The following is a 20,123-nucleotide window of genomic DNA, read 5'->3' on the forward strand; positions in this document are numbered from 1 at the left end:
CGGGATATACTTTGTCGACGGAGGCGATAATCACATAATCGTACTTCCAGATTCGTCGCTACGATTCAGCGCCATAATTTTGGTATCGCCTAAAATCGTAGCGTTGTGCATCTCCCTACTCATCTCTGCTGTACATACATACATTCTGGTATCGACGGGCCACCTAGACGGAGAAACCACAAAACTCACTCATCTCCGGTTGTACATACATTCCCGCCTTTTCTGAACTAGCTGGCACTACGAGCCATCATTAATTCACTTATAAGTACGAGTGTGCTATTAGAAGAATTTGATCATGTCGCAGATAAATGGTGCACAGAGCATTTTAAAATTTGCAAAACTATCCGAGAAAGCATTCGCGCCGATGAAAGGATCTGCTGCTGCTGCTGGATATGATTTACGAAGGTAAATAAAACGCATGCTGACTGGTAATTTCGATGTACTTATGTATACTGATGTTTTGTTGAATTAATAAATACATGTATTTTCTTGATTGATAGTGCCTATGAATATGTAGTTCCTGCAAGAGGAAAACAACTGATTAAAACAGACTTGCAAATTGAAGTTCCTAGTGGAACTTATGGTAGAGTTGCTCCACGCTCTGGTTTGGCATGGAAGAATCACATTGATGTTGGTGCTGGAGTAATTGATGCTGATTATAGGTAGGTCATTTATTTTGATAGCATGGCTGAAGATTGCTAAATACAATTTTGTATTATTAGAGGAAATGTTGGTGTGGTCCTATTTAACCACAGCGATGAGGACCTCAAGGTGGCACCAGGAGACCGTGTGGCTCAACTGATCTGTGAAAAAATTGTTTATCCAGAGTTAAGAGAATTGAAAAGTTTGGATGATACAGAAAGAGGAGTGGGTGGATTTGGATCTACTGGAACAAACTGACGTACCTTTTTAGCTTTTAAGATCATGTTCCTTTTGTATGAAAATTATCTTTAACCTTTGTAATAAAACTTTAAAATAAAAAATTTGCCATTATTGAGGAATTGAAATGAGAGATCGTTTATAGTAACAACTTTATTTTCAAAAAAATTCTTTATCAATGCAGTATTAACAAAACCATATGTAACAATATATACAAAAATTATATTTTTGAAATTGCAACCAGGCCAGTATATTGTGAAGGAGTTTTGACGAGAGCCTGTATCTTCTTAAACTGTTCATGCTTAGCATGCGCCATTAGTTTAAAAATTACATTTTCCGAAGTAGATATATGGCATCCAATTTGCTTCATTCTCTGTCAAAATAATTTTCACATTACACTTATGTTTAATGAGTCATATACCACAATAAGTACCTCTAATGCAAGTAGTCTATCTTCTTGAGTACGCGAGGAACAACAATCTGCTACTGTATGTACTTCGAATCCATGCCGTCTTAAATCAATTGCAGTGTTCTCAACACAAACATGAGTTTCCACTCCAATAAGTACAATAGCCTCAGGAGGACTGCCATTGCACAATGTGGATATTTCTTTAGATATCTAAATATACCATTTTCCATCAAATCTGTCAGTACTTATCACCAGTTTAATTCAGCCCTAAACTCACCTCAGGTGTGTACATACTAAATGTCATTTTTGCAAAGGGCCCTTTAGCACCACTAATATCAAACTGTGGAATAGTTTTTCCAAGGGCTTTAGGATTTTGTTCACTAACAAGCGTAGGCACTTCCAAGAGTTTAAATGCATTTATCTAAATGCAAAAGAAATTATAATGAACAATATCATTTTTTTAAAAGTCATCTTACATAATTTGCCAATAATACAAATATAACCTAAGATGTCTATATCATACATGGATAAACATACTATATTCCAGTATATCATACAAATAAAAATGTCTAACATAATTCATATCCCTAACATAAGTATACCATACAAATACTATATAAATGAAAACCAAAACAAATGATTACCAATTTCGTAGAGTTGTGGACAATCTTATCAAACTCAAAAATAGCTTTAACAAATTTCTCCTGAACATCACAAATAAGCAAAGCCGTTTTCCCTTGGTATAGGAATGCTTTTGCAGCATTGATCGACATTTCGTTTTATACAAGTTTCAAGAGATACACTCTAGATGAGATACTTGTCGATGCGCACAAATTTCAGTTAACATACAGAACTGAAACTGTGATCCGTGAAAAACCTTTATATCCAAGAGGTCTAAAGAGGCCTCACTCCACTGATCCCACTGCATCGTCCATTTCAGACATGCGCCTTACAATACCCGTAACTTATAGAACCAGTAACGACCCAAGTAGAAATTCTTAAGCAGCAGAGGCCCAGAAGTGCCTATCAAATAAATTATCTAAATATTTTTTTCAAAAGCAAATCAATGGAAACGATAACAAGCCATGAGAAATAGCGTACGGTTCTTTACGATTGGTTGAATAAATATACTGTAGACGGTAGCGATACGTAAAAGCCATTAATCTCTTATTAAAATCGCACGTCCACCTACCAATTTATTTATTTCCGACAGTCCAACTCCGTCTGCAAATATTTAACGTCTTCGCGCATGGCTACTACTAACGTGGCTAAAAAACGTGGGCGTTAAAAAGCTCTAGAAAATTATCGTCCCCACATTAACCTATTACCGTTCCTCAGTATGATTTAAAACGACGTACCTGAGGCTTGCGCGTTGCACAACGTTCCAGAAACAAGTCGGCTGGTAAAGGCCGCAACTAGCAGTAGTCAAACAATGTTCCGTACATACGGTACCGGACACCGTCGCGTTTAAATTGTTTTCGCGAATGATTATACTCCTTGATCGTTATGCTGATCAATGAAATCTATTAGAGTTTAAATCTATATTTGATCTAGGCATCGAACACGCGTTGCTCTAGCTATTTGTGTCGAGTAAAATTCAGTTTGTAAACAAAGAATGGCCGTGGAACCTCGTGTTGCCGGGAACACAAAACCTCTGGTGCCTTTATTCACGAAGGCATCGGATTGCGTGTATACGAGCTGCTATTGGTAAGACTACTTATGCGATTCGTTCAGCTTAAACTAACGATTAATCAATTTACTTGTATAAAAGTGTCATACTGCGGCAGATCCCTCGTTGGATCGATACATTGCAGATACAGAGAACAGCTACTAGATACAGCGCCATTTTTAGCCTTTCCGTCTTAGCGTTCATTTGAATCGTATGTGACGCAAAAAAAACACTCTTCTGATTAGCCGAATTCTTGGCGACAAAATATTTCGACGAATCAGATATCTCTTTCAGCGTCATGCCATTCGGACTTCTTGTCGACCACAGATTCGGAAAGACATCTTCATACCCATTCGCTCGGCCAATCATTATTCTCACACAATAAGACTTAAAAAATAGCGCGAAGCAGTGAAAATGATGATTGGCTGTAAGCTGTTGGTGTACTTTTCGACGGCGCGAATATGCGAGTAATCTTTATTGCAATTAATAATGTATTCCACGAAGATAAGAAACACGAGAGTCGGAGTTTAATCACGCGAACTTATTTTATAACTGGCGAAACATTGCATGGGACGAATTTTATGTTTTAATTGGACGTTTCATGCTAATCGCACTTCGTAATGGCTAATTAGTGCATTAGCGATTCTTATGATAGCACTTAACTTCGACCCCTTTATAATCTCGCTGCTTTGACCTTGGAGGTTACTGAAGAAATTATTATTATGTCACGCTAAACCCCTAACGAGCGCGTCTATTATGACCTCGGGAATATTTTAATGCGTTGCTCGGACTTACAGTGAAGAGAATGTGTGGAAACTCTGTCAGGAGGTTGCTACTAAACACGGAGCTGAGCTACAACACTGTCATGTCGCTTTTATAAGTAATCCAGGTCGTAGCGTACCCCTGTGGCGACAACGTGCTGGCAAGGATGAGGATAAACTGGTTGTCTGGGTAGGGTTTTTTTTATTGATGCTATTTTGTAAAATATTCAAGATACACTTTCAATATTATTCGCTTTCAGGACTATCACGTTATACTTATCTACGCGCCGGATGAAAGAGCCGTTGTATATGATCTTGATAGCGCTTTACCCTTTCCTACTCACTTTTGGAAATACGCTACTGAAACATTCAGGTCGGATGAAGCTTTGCGCCCAGAATATCATAGGAGATTCAGACTTGTTCCTGCTAGTGTTTACCTACAACAATTTGCATCGGATCGACATCACATGAAACGCGAGGATGGCACGTGGATTAAAACTCCACCGGATTATCCGCCAATTTCTATACCAAGTAGGTGACATTTATTTTATGGGATTGAATTTTTTATAGGACGCTGAACTAGTTTTACTTATGTTGGATAATTTTTTTTCAGCATGCAAAGACAATCTGGATACATTTATCAATATGGAACAAGGGACTGGATTAGGTGTCATTATGAGTTTAAAACAGCTAGTCAATAGATTTTATAGACCAAGCGTTACGCCTGTGGCGCCACCACCCCCTCAGCCACAAGCTACACCGACTTAAATAAATTTCTCATAATGGTTTTGTACGGAGCGATCCCAATTTGATTCCATTTGAAATTTGAATACTATTCGTACGGCCTAAGGAAATTGGTAGGATCTTGTCCCAGGAGAAGAGAGTTTTGTGGAAATCTATTAAAGAATTGCCAGCTTTTGTCAACGGTTCAACGCAAATGGCGATTTCTGTGCTGATGCACTAATTATTTTAGGTCACAATGTTCATTTGGAACCGACAAACTTCTGCTACTTTATATTCGAAGATTATACGAAATTTCTTTGCTTTAAGGAAGGAAAATATTGAAATAATTTATCGACGGTTATTTACATTTTCTACATTTCCATATGTCTAATTCTCACATGTTTATGCAGAAAATTTGCAAATTACTCGTTTCAATATATTGAAATTTGCACAATGCATAATGAATTTTTTAAAATTGGATATGTTCACCGTGACGAAACACATTTACGGTAATGTCGGTTCCAGTCCAAAAATGAGCAAATCGAACGCAAAAAAAGCGTCAAGTCGTTAAAACGTAATCCTTCGCTTTTAATCTAACACTCGATTAAATTAAATATACTCTCTATCCATCTCAAAAAAAAAAGATGAAAAACAAAAAAAATACCAGGGGCCCAAAAAGACTTGAATCTCTCTATCGAAATTCACTTGCGCGTTAAAATGAAAATGAAAAAATGGATAGATTCTTATCGCCACCGTAATGCTTTTTTCACATTTTTCTCAGCCGCTTTATCACTGTATTTTTATCCACATATCTAATGTCTACCCCTCCATTTTATATCCCCCTTTACAAAAGCTTTCGAGTCCTTGATATTATTACAATTAACGGCAGCACATAACTTCATAAGAAACGATAACATTAACAATCCGTTAGATATTTTACACACATTTAATTCCCATCAGTCATACATTTTTGTCGCAAAGACTTACGTACTGTATACCCCTTTTTTTTATTACGCTTCGACCTCTTGAAATTTGTATTGATTAACCCTTGTCTCAAAGACTGATGTATTTAGCAACAATTCATATACTCGACAATGATTGTTTGACGCGTTAGATGCGCTTTAATTAAATGATTGTGCGATTGATATATCGTAAATATTATATAAATATACACAATGCGAGCAAACAAATAAAAGTTTGTTTGCTAAGATCTAGGATAACGTAAATTAAATTACGATTATTGTCATTCATGTGATACTTTCTACTTTCTACTTTGTATACCTACTAAGAATACCTGTATACATACTTGTCTATAACGTTTGTACTTTACAATTCAAAATAACCGCGCGTTTGCTCGTTCGATCGATCATTAATTTTACACTGGGTACACGTTAAATGCTCTAGGCGAATAATTAGCCAGTGGCATTGTTTGGCTAATTAAACTCAGCTACACCCGCATACACATTTGTACCGTGACACAACAGAACGACCAATTTTGTCAACATCGAAATAAGAGCAGCTAACACAAGTCAACGAATATATTTTTCTGGCTGCGCGCGTTAGCGATCTCGACAACGAAATCATCTGATTACAATAAAGTAATTGGAGTTAGCTAAAACGTTCTTATCAAAGTGAAATTCAAGAATTGATACACCCTCGATTCTAACCTGACGTAAGAGGTCTTGTAAAAGTATTTGAAAATTATAACTCGTATCTTAGTGCGCTATTTTATTAGTATTAAAATAAATTATAGACCTTATTTCGAACCTAACCTAACGAGCAAATGGCGGTTGTGCGTTAACTTGACAACTTTTGCTAGATCAATTTTTCACTGTAACGCAATGCCGAATATCGTCTTCGTATACACAGTATTCACGGTTCAGTCACACTTTTTGCCTTCCAAAGATTTTCTTCACCTTTTATCTTGTATGGTTCATTATCGTTCAAATTTATCTAGACTCCAAGACACTTTGCAAACGTGTACTGATATCGTTGTAAGTCAGTGAGAGAGTTCTACAGGAAATTCTATGAACAAAAAATAAACGATACTTCGTATGTTTACGTCGAACGAGACTCATTCTTTCTCTTTGGATTAAAAGGAAAATTTAATATGAACTTTCTATGCTTCTTCGAAAGAAAAGAACATCTGATAAGTCAAATTTTCGAGTTACTATCGTACTCTCGTAATTTATATAAATAAATGAATCCCGGCGTCGAAAAGATTAATGCGAGGATTCTCAATTATAATAATGAGATGCTGACCGTAATTTCGGTTAGATTTTGTATATTAATTCCTAATTAAATATATATATATATATATTGATAGATGAGAAATTAATGAATTTCATCAATGAAATTGGTATATGAATATTTTGTCAGGAGGGGTAAAAACCTTTGTCGTTCGACGTATATCAAAAAAAATAATTGTATATCATAAAACAAATTATATATATATACACAGATATATTTATCAACATTTCATATTTATTATAATGATATATTGTAACTATATTGTATCGAATTGGATATATATATCTATACGAGCGTTGATGGTGAAACTGCGATTATACAATGTTTTTATAACTGTCGCCATTGAGTGACTTTAAAGATTAACATCGTCATTCTGTGATTTGCCAACACCGGATAACGACGCGAAAATTAATTGATCTCGCTTTATTGTAATTTGCTACGGCGTTACAAATGCCGGTTGTTCATTAATTTTAACTTGTCACTTCAATTTATCTGTAACGAATATTCTTTTTTCTGTCTCTATCTGATAATGTCTATATTAGAAATCACAAACTTCATCATTGAAACTCTTTATCGTCTGGACAACAATAATAATAAATAATGGACGCTCCGTTTGTTCCAGCTTTCCAATTCTGGAAGTTGAAAGTCTAATCTTTTTCTGAATGTAAAACCAATTTTCTTCACAATATCCATCCGACCTGTCTTGTTTAATCCCACGCTAGTACACTTGATAGATTCATTGATCGGTATAGGCAAAGGGGAGAAAAGAAAGAACTCAGTTCAATTTGATTCGTCGACAGTGTATTGCATTAAATTTAAAAAGAATAATTATTCCTACTATCTTTGTGTACGATAATTAATTACAAAATTGAAAAGTCACATTGACGTGAGTACTTTCTCAATAAAAATGAAGAACTTACGATTATTCTCGTGTCCAGTCGCTCTTAATAGGAAATCTTAAGGAACATACCCAAATTGAACCATCACCGTGGAATGATAAAAAAAAATTAAAGATAGTCGTTCCTTAAGATATCCCAAATGCGTCTTGATAAATAATTCCACGTTCTTTTTTTTGAGCTATCATTATTAGGTATCTTTAATTGGTTACGATCTAAATAGCCTGTGTTTAAGCACATCGCCATAACGTAATATATCTATATAAGTGTTATAAATAATTCATTTTTAGTCTTTTACTACAGCTGTCTTGTTGAGCTAGAAAACCAAGGCACGCAAAACCACGGTCTGCTAAATGCCGAGAGCAGTTTTTTTCTTTCTTAACATATAAACGTTAATTTCACGAAGAAGACATAGCCATGTCAAGAGACGTCTCTGGCAGGACGTACCGTCTCTCACGTTAATATTTTTTCGGCGTTTTTCAACTCTTCATCCAATATCTATTTCAACAATACTTGAATCCGTCGAAATCAAGCCGATTGCCAGTCCCAAAATTGATTACGACTGGATGTGTCAGATTTTTTGAAGTTTTTGTTCTTTTAACAATCCTACTTTCAATTCACGTTCTGTAATAAGGTCTGGCCATACTATAGGTAGACATAGGTATATTGTTCTTGGAAAGATGCTGCGAGTCACTCTGGTCGTACTCAACGTCGTAATAAATACCACTCTGGTTCTGAAAGCAGATTAATGAATTATATTCAAATAAATTTTCGTTGAATTTAATTACTGAGATAAACTAACTGCGAGAGAGGAGCGAGATTTGGGCCTTGGAACGTGGAAGCCACCGCTTTGAGGAATCAAATCTGCTCGGTCTTTGTCCTGCGGTTCGGAATCCGAACTGTCTGGTTCTGGTTGATGTCTTTGTCTAGGTCTTGGTGGCGCTTGTAATCTTGGTAATGGAACTGGTGGCAATGTTCCATGCACGCTCATTGTTGGATAACCAAACATGGCCGAACTTGGTCGCGTTGGACCCATTGGTTCTGTCTGTAGTTAATAAAATACATTAGTTTAAACTTTCTTCATTTGTAAAAGTCATTTATTCAATAAACTCACTGCATAGAGATTAGCCGTCGCCATATGGTCTGCTATATGAGCCCACATATAGGGTGGCAAACTTGTTGGGGGTCCTTGTTTAACTGATGCTAGAGTACCAACTGAACCCACCCTTGCTAAAGTTCCTTATAAAAATTAAAAAATTGAATAAAATTCATATTTATTTGAATTATAAAAATGATCAGTGTAATTATATTCTTACCTGGTAACGTTCCTGGGATTCCACCCTGCATGTACCCATACACGGGAGATCCTACTGCCTTTTGTTCACGTGACCATCTTCGACTATAAGAATATAAATATTTAATATTGCTCATTTGATTTAATAATTATCAATTACAATTAGGTTAGACTTACCTCCACATTACAAGGCACACCAGAGTCAAGACAATTATGATCAAAGCTGCGACTGATGCACCTATAGCAACCCCTAAAACTTCACCGTCTACTTCGCATTGAGCTCCATAATAATTTCCAGTGCATCTATAAATAATAATTAAATAGTTTAATTAAGTTTTCATAATTTATATTCCTTGCTGGTTGTTCTTTAAATCGTGTTTACTTACGTGCATTGCATCTGATCACCCTGATACGAACAGGTGCCCCTATTATTACAATGAGTAGAAGGACAAGATAAGCAGAATCTACCAGCTTCATTAGGATCATCTTTATGAGGGTCCTTCAGTCCTGGATTACAGGAACAAGTAAATCCTCCCCACGTATTCGTGCAGATTGCTGAAGAGTGACAATCATTCAGTTCAGACGAAACGCATTCATCTAAGTCTAAAATAAAAGAATTATTGGATTAAAAAATTATCGTATTAAGCAATCATGAGACTACGTATCCTGGGGCAGGATGTTACCTTGAAGATTTGATATTGATCCGGGTGGACTGTCGACGTAGAGCGCACTGTTACCGATATTATTATTTCTTCTATGTATTACACCAAGAAGATGACGTTGAAGTTCACCAGCTAGAGCTGGTCTAGCAGTTCGTGGTTCATAAGTGAGTTTCAACGTTGCATTAACAAATACACCACCCTGACCCTGACTGACGTCACCCTGATAAATATTATTCACCAAAGATCCCATGTATTCGTCGGAGAACGGTGTCATCGACATTGCCGATTCAATCTGGAGAAAGAAATACTTTTTGATAATACGAGAAAAGGAAAGTATAGGTCATTATATTTCAGTTTCTTTATTTCTTTACTTACTGCCTTGTTAGCTTCGTATGAAAGTGTCTGATAAGGGTCAGAATCCTTGTCACTAAGCTCTAGGTCCCAAACAATCTTTTTATCGTAGATCTTGTCAACCCTCATAGAAACTACGATACTGATAATCTCTGAAAAGATACCGGACGTTGAGACATATCTAAATATTTTTTCCTGTTTATCGTTTAAATAATATTGAAGTTTGAACAGTCTCCACTAACTTTTACAAGGTAGTGAATGCTGAAGTCTCGCATAACCAGGTTTACAGTGACATGCGGATACGCCTTGAACAGTTGCACATGCTTCGTGTTGACTTCCGTCGCAAGTACTGGAGTCTCCAACAATACAAGTATCTATTCTCACTGGTGGTTGTGTGGGTCTCCTATGGAAAGTAGGTCTTCTAATAGGCGCACTGGGCTTCGGAGATACTGGTGGAGGATCAGGTTGGGCTACAGCATACCTGTAGAAATTTTTAATTGGAAATTATGTAAACTTAGAAACAAAGGGTGTTTAATATTTTACGAGGTTCAGAGGCTTACCCTGTGCCAATGACCTGTGGAGGCTGGGTTCTTGTAGGCTGAGGTTGGACGGGGGTTGGACCGGAACTTGGGTCTGTATTATCGAAGAGACTAACATAAGTCCTCTTTCCATCAATACTGACAAAACCTTGACCCTCTACTGCGGATGTCAGAATGACGTCACTTCCGCCAGGAGTTACAGGAACCCTTACACTCTCTCCTAATGTTCAAAAATATATTTTCTTTATTAATCCATTTTCAAACAAAATTAAGACCTTATTTACCTGAACTTCCTCCTGGTCCCTGAATAGCAGACACAGTGACATCGAAAATATCACCATTCTGTGGATATCGAGATGGAGGATAGGGTCTTTGAGTGGGTAATCCTGGAGATCCTGTATAATCCAGGGTATCGTCCAAAACGATTCCAGGTCTGGGTCGATAAGGATAATAATCTGTAGGTGCTGAAAATAATATTAAAATGACAAACTCTTGTTTACTTCACAGATAGACTACTCATAATGATAAATTGCAATTTATACCTGGACTCTTAGAGAATGTGCTGCTACTTGGATGCGTATGTGTTTTATCCGCAATCAATGGAGGTTTAGTAAAACTAGGTAAACCATCAACAGGTGTAGCAGAGGTCAGTGCAGTGTCAAGATTTGGTAAGTTCTCATTTTTACTAGGTTCCAATTTCATTTCCGTTTCCATAGACGATGGTGATTTCTCTTCGTTGGCCTCCAAGGGAATAACAGTTGGTTGAATTTCCATTATCGATGGCGTCGGCTCTATAACTTGAACGTATGAACTGGTTTCGATATTTAAAGTAGTTTGAGACACAGTATTTCGTATAGACTTAGATGTGACTGCAGGAACATGTTCCTCGTCATTAGCCTCTTCACGATGCTTTGATGGATTTTGATCCTTCGTGACTTCGGTTTTATTACTCTTAGCTTTATCGACTTCCGGATGTCCCTCTAAAGGAATGACTGTTTCAGGCGAATGCATTTCAGCAGTGGAATTCATATCCGATAAATTTCCCTCATAATTTGGAATTGGATAAGATTGTTGATGCGCGCCTAAGATAAGAGTATTTTCTGAGACGATCTTGTCTTCCTTCAATGGAGGTTGATATTTATGGTATTTCTTTGTTGTACTTTCAAGATTTGACTGTTTATCACTAGTAGCAACTAATTTGCCAGCTTCTGTCGTCGTTTCTGTTGTTCCTGATCGAGTTACCATCTCCGGTTTGCTACTAGTACTTTCATCAGCCTCCAGCTTACTTCCTACGTCGGTAACTTCCGGTTTCAGTTCGAAATGTGGTTTGTCCAATTCACTGTGCTCCTTGTCATTAAAGAAAGTCGCATCTATCGGAGGTAATGGTTTATAAGGAGGAATTGGCCGTCTGTTGTTTCCTGTAAATTCCATTGAATGGATTGTTATTCGTGTCATTAGGTTAGTAGACCCTTCGAAATTCGGTCAGAGGTCAGATAATTCCTATTCGGATGTTACCTGGTCTGGATGGTCTATTCCACGGTCGGTTGCCTTGCGGAACGATCTGTTCCGGAACTGGAACACCATTCAAGAATGGCCTCATAGGTCGTTCCGGTGGTAGTTGATTGACGGATGGTCTTTCGGGAGCTGGAGGTTTTTCAAAGGGATACGGCTGTTCCGGTAACGACGGCGGTGGCGGTGGATTCATTCCAGGAGTATGATAATCAGGTGGCAAGGGTGGTGGTGAATCCGAAATTCTTGGTGGTCCCCTGTTATTTATTCTACTCAAATAAGAAAGAAAGTAATTCAATACTAACTCACATAAAATTTGATCAAATTTTTAAAAAAACTTAAATTATTGTAAATTTACCTAGTAGCCTGAATAGGTCTAAGGGGTCGACCTGTATTAACAGCAACGTTAACATTTCCATTCAAAAGCTTCACTATACCAGTAATAATATCCTGAATATCAGGATTAGACTGTCTATGTCCCGCTGAAGCTGTCTGGAGGACAGGTGGTGGTGCGTGGTCGCTATAAATCCGCGGCGTCTCTTGACGACTTTGCCTTTGCTGAAAGGATCCTCGAAGATGATGCTGTTGGTTCTGAGATCCAAGCGGATTCTGGGGCCCCGACAAGATTCCTCGTCCTTGCGGAGCCCCCGGTCCTTCCCCCGACAGGTCTTCGCTCTTCGTCGGTGCTATATCACTAAAAATGAACAATGCCTTTATCCTTATCCTCAAAAACATAACCTCACAAAAAATAATTACCGAAAATATTCTCCAGGCTTGACTTCAATATTATTCCCATCAATTTGATCAACGTGCTTCGACGACGTCAAAACGTCTATCCCTTCCTCAGGACCCTTACTCCTAGTGACGTAATGCGTCTCGTCCCTCTCAACATCGTCCAAGCTCTTCGAACTTTCCAGATGCAACGTGGGCAAGGTCCGTTGAAAATCCGAAGTCTCATCAGCGCGAAAAACAACAGGAGTCCTTTCATGAGCCGAATAAACACTAGGAGCACCTAGTACGGTATAATCTCGAGCTGATCTCAAAGAAGTCCTATCAGTCTGTATGGCTGAGGCTCCTGAAAATAAAAAGCATCAACAACCCCATTACTACCAAGGCCAAATGATAATTACAAAATTACATGACAGTGATGTATAAAATAATTTTCTTGAAATCAGCCATTAATCCAAAGTCGTCATTAATCCATACGTCAAAGAAACGACAGCCAAGACCCTCGGTAAGTAATCAGACAGGAAGAAGTCGCGCACGTGTCATCAGTTTACGATGGACGTTATAAATGCATATAATATATACACGTACAATATATCTATATATAGACCACCTAGAAAACCCATCCGAAAGGACGTGTTGACTTTTTGCGCAAAGGCAAAATGGATACCCAGACTCCTAGTCGGAGTGGCATCCAAGGTGAGGTCACAACAAGAGACAACAGATCTCAGTAAGGTGTAAAAAAAAGACATCCCTCTCGGTTCATCTCCCAAGAATAATTGCGACAGACAGTCGACGTGAGAAACGGTACTCGGCCGGTTGACATTCCCAAGACTCCAGGGCCGATGCGTCGACCATGCATGGACGTGATGCGCGTGTAATCATACGCTAACTTCACGACAGTCCTTTCCCCTAGCTTGGCACTGTCCTCGTGAACCTAGCCAATCCTATAGCATCTATGTATACGTCCGACCAATAAGAAAGCACTGAACTTGTCTGTATAAAAAAGGTTCATTGACTCCAGACGATCAAACGTTTCATCGTGTGCTGGGCACGCAACATATATATACTGCGTATAGCTGATCTTGCAGCGTCCGACCATGTACGTTTGGGTACTTGGAATTATTCAATACTCGTAAGGTTAATATAATTTGTCTTATGACTTTTTTATTTATAAAAAAAAAGAGAGAATCTTTTCAGATGCTTTGTTAATCGAAAGATAATGACGTCATTTTTGGATAAGAGAACAGTTCACTGACACCGAAGATGGTTAAGGCCTTGGGGCACCTGTCGAACCGGGTCGGACATTTTGTAAGAACGTAGGTCTTACATACTCCAGAGGAACGTGTTAGGTCGTGCTCATGGCTGAGAATGGCGAAGTCGACTCATCCATGGAGTCATAACGTTTGTATCGCAGAATTAACGCGAATGGCTATGGCTAACGGAACTGTTATATATGTATATATGTATGCCTGGCTAATTTTTAATCGTACGCGTTTCTGCTCGACGAAATTTTTATACGAGAAACTAAATGGAGCAGGGCGAACCTAATGGCGGCTGTTTAATTTATTCAGGACTCCTGCGAGTCCGAGTTAAGCCGTTTTATGATAACACGAGAACAATGGCTCGCTTGTTTCGTTCGACGAAAGGGACCTATTCACCAGTCCGTGAAGTAATTTCAGAGAAACTAAGAAGCGATATAGATTCGTGGGTCTTGATAATTTAAAATCGCTGGCCCGAATGCTGCACTGAAATCGAGACTAGTAGTCGGTATAATTGACCGTGTACGGTATACGAAATTATCATTCGATAACGATATGCCTAGGTGCCATCTTTAATTTCGTGTATATACCAACCAAGAGAAAGTCGACAATTACGTTTCATGAGAAAGGAGTAAGATCCAGTATGTCTGAAGTTTCGAAGTACCGACCATTAGAATTTCTAGGTTATTTCTACGCTAGAATGTTTATGCTATATGGTGTAATTTAAAAAATTCCCATCAATAAAAAAATTGACAGCTCGATCAAAATGATTAATTAATTTGACAGATTTAATCATTTTTACACGATTTTCATTATTTTTTTCGAATCGCGTTACAGCACTGAATCAAGCAGTAGCTTCGCGGTCGTTAAATTTACTGGTCGTTGGTCTATCACTAATTGCTCATTAAACGATGACACGATTACGAAAGGCTAATTAAGCTCTTTGCGTTCTAACGACTCGTACTCACGATTTTCTCCTTTCAATTATTTTACTATGGTACTGCTACAGTTATTTTGTAATATAAATTAGATGCTTTCTCACTTATGTATTTTTATACCCGAGTGTACAGTGCCGTATGTGTTTGTTACTACGTTACTATGCAATCACTCTGTTTACGGTTTTAGTTGCTGTACAAAGGAGGTACAGAGTCTCCGCCTCGTGGAAGAAAATAAAACCCGTGAGAATCTAGGTGAATCGTGCAGCAGTCGGTGTCTTAGGAAATGGAAGTTAATCTGCCCGTAAAGCCGGGTTCACGCGTTCGTGAAATTCCTTAAGATTTTCTGCATTCGCTTTTATGGTGAATTAATAAATTTGGCAATTAACGTGGATCCAGGCGAGTCGATTGCAAATTATATATACATTTTTTTTCAACGCTAAATCACTGTGACAAATATAAAATGAATTTTGGAGGTAGATTCAGTGAGCGAGACAATTAACTTTTATTTAGATAATTAATAGAACTATACTTGATAATTTCGTTGATTAATTTTATAAATTATTTTCTTGTCATTTTAATTTTTAACGACGACTTTTCTAAAATTCTTGTCTGCTTGAGAATTATTATTTTTTTCACTGGAACAAGACCTGAGTCTGGGACTTGTATGAAAGTCTGCAGGGTTGAGGTCAGTACCAAATCCTGTTTAGGTAGCCATATGTGAATCAGCCTTTAAGATACCGCGAATGAAACGACAAGGGGGTTTTATACCTATGGAAGTGTAGACAGTTTCTCGAGGCGGTAACGGCAAGCGTAACGGGACCCGATTCCAGCCCAATATTTATTCTTTTCACTCACAGTCGAGATATTTGTACGATCTCTCAATGGGACAGTGTAATAAAGATAAAATTTCTTTAAAAATTATTTGGGATACACGAGTTATCTAAATTATCAAAAAATTTCTTATCGCTCCATGATCTCGAATATACAAAAATAACGTGTTAGATTTTATATTTATTCTTCTTAGATTTTTGACAAATCGTCCTTTCCCCTAAAATTATATTTCAACCATTTTTTTTTTTTTCATAATCAGTTTGAAAATCCAAAATCGTTTCGCTTGATCCATGGAAAAAAAAAAGTTTCTTGAAGACCAGAATTTCTCATCATAATAATACACATTGCGATTTCGTGACACTTTCACGGTTAATGCGGTTGGGCGAAAGTCAAGTGACGAAACTGTATACCGGATATGTCATAGCCGCCATAGCTGGTGTTCTTCCCTATTGCAGTAACACTACGTCTACGCGTCATACCCATCTCTCTATTCTCGAAAGATTCTTTTCACGAGAATTAACATATCAAAGAGAGAAACTTTTCTACGTGCTATAGATTGTCGATAAGTAAAATTGAACAAGTACAAAAAAGATACGAAACTGTCTCTGGCGACAATACGAAAATATTCTTATTGTCCACTACCATATATCACGTAAATATGTAGGGTAGTAATATCAATGCAAAAATGTAATCTTTAATGTAGTAAAATATTCCATTTCATGCGGGTCAGCGAGTATGGGTCTTAGCTCGTGTCCTATAGGGGATCTAAAAGAGAATCAGTATGCACCTTAGCTTAGTATACTTTACACATACGTATAGTAATAAGGATGTAGTATACGTTAGCTTTCTCCAGTATTTCCTGTGGCATTTCCAACCTACGACTCATATTATTCAGACTATATTTCGTCAATAGAGAATGAAACGTCAATTCGTTCCCAAGCTGATCACGATTCACGATCACATCCGTATAGAAAGTGTTTACTGAAATCGTCCACATAGTTTTACCGGTCAGTCGCACTGGATGTAATAAGCATCAATAAAAAATATCAAATTCTCATAAGCGTTAAAAAAAGGTTGCTGATCAACTCTCCAGTAGACTTTGTTACTAGTGGTCGACCAGTGTCAAAATTTAAAAAAAATAAATTTTTCCTTGTTCTATTTTATTTTATTAAGAATTTTAGACGTCTCTAATGTTACCTTAATTAAAGTGCAGAGTACAGGTTTTAATGCGGTTATGACACAGCAAGCTTGTTAAATATACAAATACCCTAGTTTACTGACAGAAAATCTAGGTAATACCCTAGATTGCATAGAGGCAAGTACACGTCGAGAGAGACTACGAAATTAATGGTTCACACGGTTTTTAGAATTTGAGGTACTCGGTCGGTATCATGAAAATAAAAGTTACACGCTTGTCCATGCGTTAATGTCTCCAGGAATAATATTATACGATAACAACATAAATGGATTGAGATAAGGCGTCGATGTCTCCACGTTTCCACTTGATTTAGATATCCAATATTTTTAATAATTAAACAGCTAAATTATACGAGATAAACATAACGCATAAATAATTAAGTTTCGAAAACTTACCCGAGATTCCAGCAAGTCCCAGTGCCAGGATCAATATGATTGTTCTTGTTGGTCCCTCCATTTGTAAGGTCGATAAACTTAAAGCACAGGCACACACACGCGCACATGCAAGGCCACTAGCCATGGGCTAGTTAATGTCAAGGACACCCTGCCCCGGGGTGTCGGTCTTCTCCGTCGGGCGATATACCGGTGAGATCTGGTCTAGCCGAGCGTCGCCATTTTGATTTCTGGCCAGACAATCAATCGCAGCAGCAGCAACAGTCCGTAGAAAATTTCAAGATCGTCGGCGCCATCGTCTTTCTTCCTTTTTGACTTTAAAACTTCTCCTCTTCTCTCTCACGCTTCTCCTCGCACTCTTTTTCTCTTCTTTTCCTTTATTTTATACTACGTCACTTCCTCTTTTTCACTCAGTCACTCGCGCACTCACTCACAGACTCGTCGAATGACCCACTTATCAGGAACAGTTCGGTTAACCTCCAATTTTCAGCGAGCACGGCCGAGCAACAGTGATCAGGAAGTCCCGTGTTACTGTTACTCCTGGACTTGTTCTGACAATCGATAATAATCCACCATGTTATTTAACCCTCGTCGAATGAAATACGTGCACCAGAAACACACACGAAACAATTGAACTTTTAATGACGGCGAAATCGAAAACGGACAACTGTAGAAATTGTCAATGAATTTTAATTACATTTTTCACACTCTTACGTTTCTAACTATCCAACTACCGGCATAAGGATGATTAGTGTTTGTCTACAACATATTGTGGAGGCAAGTAAATGTTTAACATAAATTTACTGTAATAACACTGGTCGATGGTCGTTCGTGAGTTGCTCTAACTTCGCATCGCGGTCGTTCACTCGGCACTGGCCGGTGGCGAAGACGGTCATACACTGTTTCTCCCACTTAACTATACTTCACTATGTCGCTATAGTGTAGCATACTATACCCAATTTTATACCTGAGCCTTGCTATGCTACTAACCCTCCACATTCTATTATCTACATTCTACGCTAAGTCTTCCTTTTTTTTTTATAGGTACATCTTTTACGTGGAGAAAATCGTACCGGGCTTCTATATACACGGTGACATTATAGTCCGAAGACAGTACAGGCATACGATAGAGTTCTGCTGAATAATATAACGTAATACGTCACACGTATGTATTTCTTAAGTAATTCGTAGCACACTAAAATTATATGTGAATTTAAACGTTCGTAACGGTGTTGATGTTGATGTAATAACTGTTTTTGTTATTTTCGCTTGAAAAATTCTCACGACAAACCACGACTGAATTTACGCCAACTTGAGTGGAATTCAACGAGATACAGGCTCATTCAAAGAGATACAGGCTCATTCAAAAATTATATTAAATTCTATGCTAAACTTTGTTTAGGATATTTTCTTTTTTTTAATATCCTTTTCATATTTCTATAAATCCTGCCGGTACATCCGGCTCGGTTTGACCACAGTGATACTTGTCGGAAAGATTTCAATGATACAAACGGGATTCCGTGACAAAAACATTGTGCCGCACGATTCCGTCATGACAAAACTAAACAAAAACTTAACGTCGTAAACTGATTAAAAGACAAATGAGATATTAAAATGTAGGTAAATAAAAATGTTATTTTCATTCGTTCATATTACAGGAAAAATACGACACGTCACGTTAGCATTTCTCCTGAATGAGCAACAAGCAAGAGAGGATCCTGGGTGACGCGAGAAAAAAAAAGGGTCGCATTCCAACGAAAATGAAAAAGTCGACAGATTCTGGGATCCGGATGGACTGTTAGATACCTGCTGGGTTCCTGAGATTCTTAAGAAAAGTCCGAACTTCCTACAAGAGCAACAAACGATGGATTCGGTTTGATTGCGCAACAGTCGAAAAAGTCATTTGCGTCACAAGCACAGATATGACATTGATCATTGTGAATCATACAGGCACGCTGTCCAAAACTCTCTCCCGGAGATCGGTTCAGCTTTCTGATTCATACTGATACGTGCATATAACAATTGCTCTCCGTATGCACTGCTTTCTCGAATATGTCTGACAACGTTTAATTACAATAGGTGCAAATTGGTGTTGAAATCACTGAAAAATTATTCACCACTTTATACAGCACCGTTATTGTTCTACGTGTTTTTAATACTTTGCTTCTTTCCTCTTTTTATTCCTCTTTGCCATCCCTCGTTACTTCTCAGTCTTCTTCATCGTCGTTTGCACCTCCTCCATTTTTCCTTTACCCGTTCCGTAAAACTGGATCCCTGCGTGCGAGATTACCTTCAACGCTTCAGAGCCACGGCACGTGAATAATTTGACTAGGAAGAAAAGAATACGATAAAAAGAAAATCAACTGCAATCACGTAGATGAAACTGCAGTAACGGATCGATGTAACTCAAACAGGATGCACGTGATATTGGTAAATGTAATTTTTTGTTACTTACAATAATTAATAAATTTTGCGGTAACACAAATCATTGTTCGAAAAGTACTTACCGAGCGGGTGAAATTCCATTTATGGAATTTTTATATTTTATGAAAATGGGAATTACTGTGTTTCTTGCCATTGGTAATCTTATACCATATGTTGTACTGACCTCACGTTTTCTTGCCGCACCTATTTGTACATTTGACTTTAAAATCATCATCGAAGCATTCAGTATATGGCGATATAATCGTATGAAGAATTGTAATTGGCATTTCTAAATAACGGATTTCACTCATGCGTGGAATATACGAATAACCGACGTTTTAGTTAAGAGAAACGAGAGCATTTTAAAAATACATACGTTAATCTTCAAATTATCGTATTATTTAGGCGAG

The 20,123-nt window shown here is 37.7% G+C and overlaps 3 protein-coding genes across 4 annotated transcripts; 1 reads left to right on the plus strand and 2 right to left on the minus strand.

Annotated features, from left to right (window-relative positions):
- The first annotated feature begins 27 nt into the window (after nt 1–27).
- On the plus strand, nt 28–7,336 carry LOC107274609 (protein N-terminal glutamine amidohydrolase). Its single transcript, XM_025091864.1, has 5 exons — nt 28–405; nt 501–662; nt 3,755–3,908; nt 3,979–4,249; nt 4,332–7,336. The coding sequence occupies exons 1-5, from the start codon at nt 296–298 to the stop codon at nt 4,484–4,486; spliced, it is 852 nt and encodes a 283-aa protein (XP_024947632.1). The 5' UTR covers nt 28–295; the 3' UTR covers nt 4,487–7,336.
- On the minus strand, nt 1,015–2,542 carry LOC107274610 (isochorismatase domain-containing protein 2). The gene is made up of 5 exons (XM_015753875.2): nt 2,481–2,542; nt 1,933–2,311; nt 1,566–1,709; nt 1,313–1,498; nt 1,015–1,252 (listed from the first exon to the last, which is right to left on the minus strand). The coding sequence occupies exons 2-5, from the start codon at nt 2,059–2,061 to the stop codon at nt 1,100–1,102; spliced, it is 612 nt and encodes a 203-aa protein (XP_015609361.1). The 5' UTR covers nt 2,062–2,311; nt 2,481–2,542; the 3' UTR covers nt 1,015–1,099.
- Nucleotides 7,337–7,475: 139 nt separating the features above from the next.
- LOC107274607 lies at nt 7,476–18,028 on the minus strand. 2 transcript variants are annotated; one of them, XM_015753873.2, is made up of 16 exons: nt 17,293–18,028; nt 12,699–13,017; nt 12,301–12,636; nt 11,949–12,211; nt 10,976–11,851; nt 10,718–10,897; nt 10,455–10,653; nt 10,137–10,375; nt 9,919–10,046; nt 9,565–9,835; nt 9,268–9,484; nt 9,059–9,184; nt 8,904–8,986; nt 8,702–8,817; nt 8,390–8,632; nt 7,476–8,321 (listed from the first exon to the last, which is right to left on the minus strand). In XM_015753873.2, the coding sequence occupies exons 1-16, from the start codon at nt 17,414–17,416 to the stop codon at nt 8,205–8,207; spliced, it is 3,837 nt and encodes a 1,278-aa protein (XP_015609359.1). In that variant the 5' UTR covers nt 17,417–18,028; the 3' UTR covers nt 7,476–8,204. The 2 variants fall into 2 exon arrangements, with proteins under 2 accessions (XP_015609359.1, XP_015609358.1); XM_015753872.2 differs by having other exon boundaries at nt 8,702–8,826.
- Between the last annotated feature and the right edge of the window lie 2,095 nt (nt 18,029–20,123).

The sequence above is a fragment of the Cephus cinctus genome, unplaced genomic scaffold, assembly GCF_000341935.2.
Source record: "Cephus cinctus unplaced genomic scaffold, Ccin1 Ccin1_scaffold3441, whole genome shotgun sequence".
Lineage (NCBI taxonomy): Eukaryota > Metazoa > Arthropoda > Insecta > Hymenoptera > Cephidae > Cephus > Cephus cinctus.